Source organism: Quercus lobata, chromosome 6 (assembly GCF_001633185.2).
Source record: "Quercus lobata isolate SW786 chromosome 6, ValleyOak3.0 Primary Assembly, whole genome shotgun sequence".
NCBI lineage: Eukaryota > Viridiplantae > Streptophyta > Magnoliopsida > Fagales > Fagaceae > Quercus > Quercus lobata.
The window spans coordinates 49,731,128-49,738,749 of NC_044909.1; the positions used below are offsets into that span (position 1 = coordinate 49,731,128).

General features: G+C 35.3%; 1 protein-coding gene across 1 annotated transcript; it reads left to right on the forward strand.

The window, feature by feature from the left end:
• Positions 1–802: 802 nt before the first annotated feature.
• LOC115950429 (MDIS1-interacting receptor like kinase 2-like) lies at positions 803–5,071 on the forward strand. Its single transcript, XM_031067627.1, has 4 exons — positions 803–1,916; positions 1,989–3,833; positions 4,045–4,437; positions 4,842–5,071. Exons 1-3 carry the CDS (start codon positions 803–805, stop codon positions 4,419–4,421), a joined length of 3,336 nt encoding a protein of 1,111 aa, XP_030923487.1. The 3' UTR covers positions 4,422–4,437; positions 4,842–5,071.
• The last annotated feature ends 2,551 nt before the right edge of the window (positions 5,072–7,622 follow it).

Here is a 7,622-nt window from a genome sequence, read left to right on the forward strand (position 1 = left end):
TAGTTTCGAAAGTGTGAAAGTGAGAGGAATCTATCTTCTCAGTGTATGGAATCTTTGAATTTATGACCTCTAATTAAGCTTGGAAAAAACTTGGACTTTAGTAAAGAGCAACGCAATTCTTCTCGCCGTGTGGATTCTTTGTAATCGCAAAGAATGAGACATGCACCCCTATTAATTTCTTTTTCTTTTTCTGATCCACATCACACGCCTAAGACGTACAAATACAACATACATGTCGTTACAATTTCCAACAAGCGCTCATCTTTACACGATTAAACTTTATCACTTCACTGTCAAACATTTCCTTATTTTCCAAGACTCTTTCACCTCCATCACAGGTTCACAGCTCTCTCAATCTGTCACCTCGGACTCTCTCTCTCTTAAAGCTTCAAACCTTCAGCTCTTCTCAAGGACTCAAAGCTTGCTGGATATTTACCGGTGCCGCCGCTCTCACCAAATGGCATGACTTCATCGTTAGTGTAAAGAGGAGTTAGAAACGAAAGGAGGCAGAAAGTATGGCTGCGTGAGGGGAGGGAAAGAAGCATTTTGTGTAATTTTGTACCGGTCCGGTATCCATTAACCGGCCGGAATCCGGTATATATCGCGGTATGGCCGAAACAGCTCCGGTACATCCGGTATTTAAACCGCTACGAAATGCTAGCGTTTCTGTCCCGGCGAAGGTTCCGGCACGGTAAATACTAGCTGGTACGGTACGAGATTGTCTTCCTTGCATCAGAATCTGTACTTGTTTTGCTTAGTAAAACTGTATTGAACCAAAACAATCATCAATCATCCACTAAACATGCCATCCTCTGTTTCCATTTCCCTTGTTATATTTGTTTGGATTACTACTATCATAATCATAAACCATGCGAGTACTACTGTTGCAAAACCTCAATCATCGTCACTAGCCCAGGAATCAAAGGCTCTGAACCAGACTCAGAGGTGGCATGAAAAAATAACCTCAAGTCCTTGCAAGTGGGACGGTATCGTTTGCAATCATGGTGGAAGCGTGATAGAGATCAACATAAACAAAAGAGAATACTATGGGCCATTAAGCGATTTCAACTTCTCTTCATTCCCAAATTTGGTCCGATTCAAGCTAGTAGGAGTGTGGCTATATGGGGACATCCCACCAGAGATTGGTAGTGTTTCTAAACTCACTCACCTTAACTTATCTCGGAATTCTCTTTCAGGTGAACTACCTCTCTCACTCGCAAAACTCACTCAATTAGAGAAGCTTGATATTTCTTTCAATGAAATGAGCGGTCCAATTCCCTTAGAATTGGGAAACCTGAGAAGTCTTGTTGAATTATACCTGGGTGGAAATTACTTCAATGGTACGATCCCTTCAACTCTTGGTCTTTTGACTTGTCTCACTCATCTTGATTTACATTCAAATCAAATCAACGGTACTATCCCTTTTGAAATATATAATCTGAAGAATTTGAAGGCTCTGCATTTTGATGATAACAGTCTTTTTGGTCCTATTTCTTCAAAAATAGGAAACCTGAAAAATGTGGTTTCTCTAAACTTTTCTCATAACTTGCTCATTGGTCCACTTCCTCATACTCTGGGTTGTTTGACAAACTTGACCCTTCTCTCTCTTGATTCCAACCAAATCAATGGCTCCATTCCCCTAGAAATAGGAAACATGAGAAAGTTGAGGCACTTGTATCTCCATAATAATCACCTTACCGGTAAAATACCTTCAACTCTGGGGAATTTGACTTGTCTCACTCATCTTGATTTACATTCAAATCAAATCAGCGGCACTATCCCTTCTGAAATATATAATCTAAAGAATTTGATGGCTTTGCATTTTGATGAAAACAATCTTTCTGGTCCTATTTCTTCAAAAATTGGAAACCTGAAAAATGTGGTTTCTCTAAGCCTTTCTCGGAACTTGCTCATTGGTCCACTTCCTCATACTTTGGGTTGTTTGACAAACTTGACTCTTCTCTCTCTTGATTCCAACCAAATCAATGGCTCCATTCCACTAGAAATAGGAAACATGAGAAAGTTGAGGCACTTGAATCTCCATAATAATTGCCTTACTGGTAAAATTCCTTCAACTCTTGGTCTTTTGACTTGTCTCACTCATCTTGATTTACATTCAAATCAAATCAACGGTACTATCCCTTCTGAAGTATATAATCTGACGAATTTGATGGCTCTGCATTTTGATAATAACAATCTTTTTGGTCCTATTTCTTCAAAAATTGGAAACCTGAAAAATGTGGTTTCTCTAAACCTTTCTCATAACTTGCTCATTGGTCCACTTCCTCATACTTTGGGTTGTTTGACAAACTTGACCCTTCTCTCTCTTGGTTCCAACCAAATCAATGGCTCCATTCCCCTAGAAATAGGAAACATGAGAAAGTTGAGGCACTTGGATCTCCATAATAATAGCCTTACTGGTTTAATACCTTCAACTCTGGGGAACTTGACCAAATTGGATTTTTTAAATCTTAGTGTCAACAATCTTGTTGGTAAAATTCCTCCATATGTGGGTCATTTAACCAATTTAAGATATTTGGATATTCATTCAAATCAAATAAATGGTTCCATAAATCCAACAATGGGAGATTTGCAATTTATGCAAAAGTTGGATCTATCAAATAACTACATATCTGGAATCATTCCACATGAGTTAACTCAATTAATCCGATTGGAATATCTTAATCTTTCCTTGAACAAACTTTCTGGTGAGATAGTTTCTGATATTTATAATCTCATTAATCTTTCTGTTCTAGACCTCTCCCACAACAATCTGAGCGGATCCATTCCTCCTGAAGTTATATACTTATATAACCTGACTATTGTTGACCTTAGTCATAACTTGTTTAGTGGAAACATACCTCTTGATGAACTTGCGCACTTCAAAAACTTACGACACCTGGATCTCAGCTCTAATACTCTTACTGGGCACATTCCTAGCACACTTGCTTTCCAATGCCAAATCAATTTGTCTTACAACTGCTTTGAAGGTCCAATCCCACATGGTTTTTGGAGAAATAATACACTCAAGTCAGTTATGGGCAACAAGAATTTATGCAATGACCACATCTCAGGAATATCTCATTTCTCCACAAGGATTAAGAAATTCTCAAAATTGATTAAGATCATTATTCTTGCCCCGGTTATCCTCAGCTTCTTATTACTTGGAGTTGGAATTGTGTTCCTCTCTCGCCGAAAGGTAATTAGGAATGATCAAAATGAGTGTAAAGCAACGAGGAATGGAAATTTATTCTCAATATGGAATTATGATGGAAATATTGCATTCGAAGACATCATTACAGCAACAGAGGACTTTGATATCAGATATTGCATTGGAACTGGTGGTTACGGCAGTGTTTACAAAGCAACACTACCAAGTGGAAAAGTGATTGCCCTTAAAAAACTTCATCGTTTAGAATCTCAGGAGCCGGCTTTTGACAAGAGTTTTAGGAATGAAGCCAAAGTCTTGTCTGAAGTTCGTCATCGAAATATCGTGAAGCTTTATGGGTTTTGTCTACACAACCGATGCATGTTTTTGGTTTATGAATACATTGAAAGAGGAAGCTTATTTTATGCCATAAGCAATGATGTTGAAGCTAAGGAATTGAATTGGAAGAAGCGGGTGAATATCATTAAAGGAATAGCAAATGCTTTATCATACTTGCATCATGATTGCATTCCAACAATTGTCCATCGAGACTTGACCACAAGCAACATTTTATTGAACTCAGAATTTGAGGCTATTGTTGCAGATTTTGGCATTGCTAGACCCCTAAATCCTGATTCCTCCAAATTTACCACACTTGCTGGCACCTGCGGATATATTGCACCAGGTAAATATTTAGCTACTACATACACAAACACACTTTTTAGGAAACATGAGATTAATGATTGATCATATGTTCACATATATATTAGAAAGATTAAATTGATGATATGTGCCAAAGTGGCTACATAATTGTCCTAGTATAGGAGGATATATCTAACATGTTTCTTTCTCTGAGTCTTTTAGTTGTGCTCACACTTTTTTGTGTTATGTTTTAGAACTTGCCTACACCATGGTTGTGAACGAAAAATGTGATGTCTATAGCTTTGGTGTAGTGGTGCTTGAAATAATAATGGGAAGGCATCCGGGAGAGCTTATATCCTCATTAGCATCGTCATCTGCTCGTCATATCATGCTGAAAGATGTCTTAGATCCACGCCTTTCACCTCATATTAACCAAACAATTGCTCAAAATGTGGTTTTAGTTGTGACACTAGCATTGGCTTGCCTACGTTCCTATCCTAAATCTCGCCCTACAATGAAACATGTCTCACAAGAAATCCTTGTTCGGAAGCCACCACTCCTCAAGCCGTTTTATGAAATTTCAATGTGGGAGTTGATGAATCAAGAAATATATTTGGTAGACAAAAATTAGAAAAAGTTTAGATAAGGTGAGTAATCTATTTTCTTTTGGATGCTATCTAAATATATTATAGCAAAATGGATTATGCCATCAATTACATGATTACATTGTTGTAGACACAAAGGAAGCTGTACCAACCATTAGTACTGCTAGTAGGTTTTAAATATACTTCAAATCGCAACATGAAAGCATAATAAAGCCTATAAAAAAATTGTCGGTGCCGCTTCATGTGTCCAACCCAAACTTTAGGCATTGCTATTACCCTTCACATCTAAAGTTTAGAAATCATCTTATCAAAAAAAAAAAGAAAAAAAAAAAGAAAAAGAAAAAACGAACTTTAGAGATCATAATTGATTGCAAAGCTGTTATTGATTTTATAACTAATCAAGGCTCTTATAATAGCTTCCTTCCTGCTCTAATTTCTAATTGCAGGTCTTTGGTGACCCATCTTCAGTAGGTGCAGTAGACAAAGCCATCCATACCGGGAAGACAACACTAGCACTGACCAATTACCTAAAAAGGGTGGACTAATGAATAATGATTTTGTTGTATATTTCTATATTTATACCTCATACCATTGTTGTCCTTTCTACACCACCAGGATGCTGATAAGTTGTATTTTCCCAGGATTGCAAATGTGTGACTTTTTATTTCCACAATAATTCTTTAATAACGTCCTCTATGCCTAACTAAATTGATTAAATTGTTATCACTGCTAGCTTCTTTACTTGGGGTACCTAACAGCTTCATCTACTGCAACAACAGTATTCATTTGATTGCCACCAGGTACTATTCATCTCAGTGCCTTCAACAAGAAAGTTTCCACAAAAGCCTAAGGCCTAATAGTTCCACGTTTCAATGCCAAACTCTCTAATGCAAATTTCAAAGCATTGTCTACAAGCTACAAGCACATAGTTAATATATATTCCAGTAATGCGTAAATTACATTTCATGACAAATATTTTCATAAAAAGAAACAGCAAATTACAGTGTAGAAGAAAATTCACACTACAATTTAGAAAATTTAACAAGCTCCTCAAAATTGTGAACGTAGAAGCCACGCCAAGAGTGGCTACAAAAGGCTGAGAAAAATGTACATTGTGAGCGAGAGTAGTCATCACTAGAATATTTTTTGACCCGGTCACAGTAACACCTATAGGAGGAAACAAAACTTTACTGTTTTGCTCCTTCTATGCCAATTCTATAGATTAAAGCACCAACTTTACGAATTCGTTTCAATTTAAGACCTTTTTTTTTTTCTCTCCTTTATTCGTTGTCGATATTCACAGCCATAATAGAGTAGACAAAAGTGAGAAGCAAATTATTAAAATTTGTGTTTCACTTGGGGCTTGTTCATAAATCAATTTGGGAGCCGTTGAACAAAGAGGGTAAAGAGCAAAAGCAGAGAAAAAACTTGAGTGAGGAAGTGATTGCTAGAAAATCGAAATTGAACCAAGTGATTTTAGCTAAATCTCATAGAGATTTTAGGTCATTCTCGTTGTCCCTATATTTTTCTAGATAAGCTGCTCACGTTCATAGGGACAAGTGCGTGCTAGAACGTGATCGTAACTATTGAGATTTTAACCACCTAGTTGTTCTTGAAGAAGTTTGTTATATGTTAGGATTTTAAGTTTTGATTTAAAAGACTGTTTTGTGAGGAGTTATCTAAGATTTTCGTATATGTTTAAATCATTTGGATATTTTTAAGATTAGATGAATAAATTTGTGCTTTATTTTGAGATTGAATTTACTTAGTTTGGAGATTTTTTATGTTGAATATATATGTGTAAGTGAAGTCTCATATTGAATAATGATGAAAAGAACAAGTGGTTTAATAAATCACATTAAAAATAGTGACTTGTTGAGTCAACTTGTCTCTTTTTCCTTTTCATTTAAAGAGTTTCATCAGTAAAGTCATGTTGTCCTTTTAGAGAGGAGACTCATAATGGAAAGTGGAAACTCTACCCTCTCAGAGCATTAGTATTAGTGGTGCTAAAAAACTAAATTGCTATTTTTAGCACCACAATATACAAAAAGTGAGCTAAATTGATGGTGGTATAGGTAAAAATTTTACTAAAATCAAATAATATTTTTTATTCTCCCTCTCATTAAAATAATATTTATTTATTTTTTCTCTTTCTTTTTTTCCTCCGTTCCAGTCATTCTCCACTCTCACCTCTCTTTTTTTCCCCGTTCCGGTCACAATCTCACATCTCTTTATCACATCAGTAATTTATAAAAAAGTTTATAGCTCTAGCATTTTTCTCATTTTAGTGACTATAAAAAAATTTATAGATCTAAAATCTAAAACAAAACATACAAGCTAAAAAAAATAGCTCAACAACAAAAATTATCAATAGTAAAACTAAAAAAAAAAAAAAAAAAAAAAAAAAGCTCAATTAATCAATTTTATCCAAAATAAACAATCCTGCCCTTTAAAAAAATTCTAAGCAAAAATAATTTTGCTCTTCCCCATACCAAAAAAAAAAAAAAAAAAAAAAAAAATCTTAACAGCTAAGTAGTAGTAGAATTAAAGGTTGAAACTGTTGCACACAACCAATAGTAAAACCGTCCCCCCTAACTCAAAGTTCTCTCTCTCTCTCTCTCTCTCTCTCTCTCTCTCTCTCTCTCTATATATATATATATATATATATATCAATAGATAATGTAGTTAGCATAATTGAATTGTTTAATAATATTATGTACTTAGTTGAAATGGTATTCTTCAGTATTGTTCCCAATTGAGAGAGAGGACTAGTCAATATAGATTTTTTTTAAGAGATAGTTTTCACTTATAACATCCGCTCCAACGGGTCTATATAGATTAGAATCAAAGTATAGCATGTAGTTCCGTAATAGAGCCAATGACCACGTGTTAACCCTACTAACTAACAAGTAAATCTCATTGAGAAGAATAGAACTATAGCATCCAGAAGAAGCAAACATTTGGCATATCCAATTGTTACTGAATTGTACATAAAGGTTTCATTTACATCTCTTTGTGGAGTCCATATGTAGTTTGATTGGTAGATAGAGGAGCTGAAGGCACATAACTTTTGTGCCAAAAAAAAATGAAATAGGAAAAATTTTATATTTTCTCAGAGAACCTTGGACTTTTGATCAATTTATATTGCAGAATTTGGGGCTGGAGTAGACTGGGAATTGAACAAAATAGGTAAGATATATACCTAATGTATTTTTTCTTGGATAAGT

What these genes read in the sequence shown, in the direction of transcription:
- LOC115950429 (XM_031067627.1), top strand. Translation starts at nt 803, where the DNA reads ATGCCATCCTCTGTTTCCATTTCCCTTGTTATATTTGTTTGGATTACT. An exon ending in TTCTCGGAACTTGCTCATTG is followed by an intron (nt 1,917 to 1,988) that starts GTCCACTTCCTC and finishes ACCAAATCAATG; the next exon opens with GCTCCATTCCACTAGAAATA. An exon ending in CTGCGGATATATTGCACCAG is followed by an intron (nt 3,834 to 4,044) that starts GTAAATATTTAG and finishes GTTATGTTTTAG; the next exon opens with AACTTGCCTACACCATGGTT.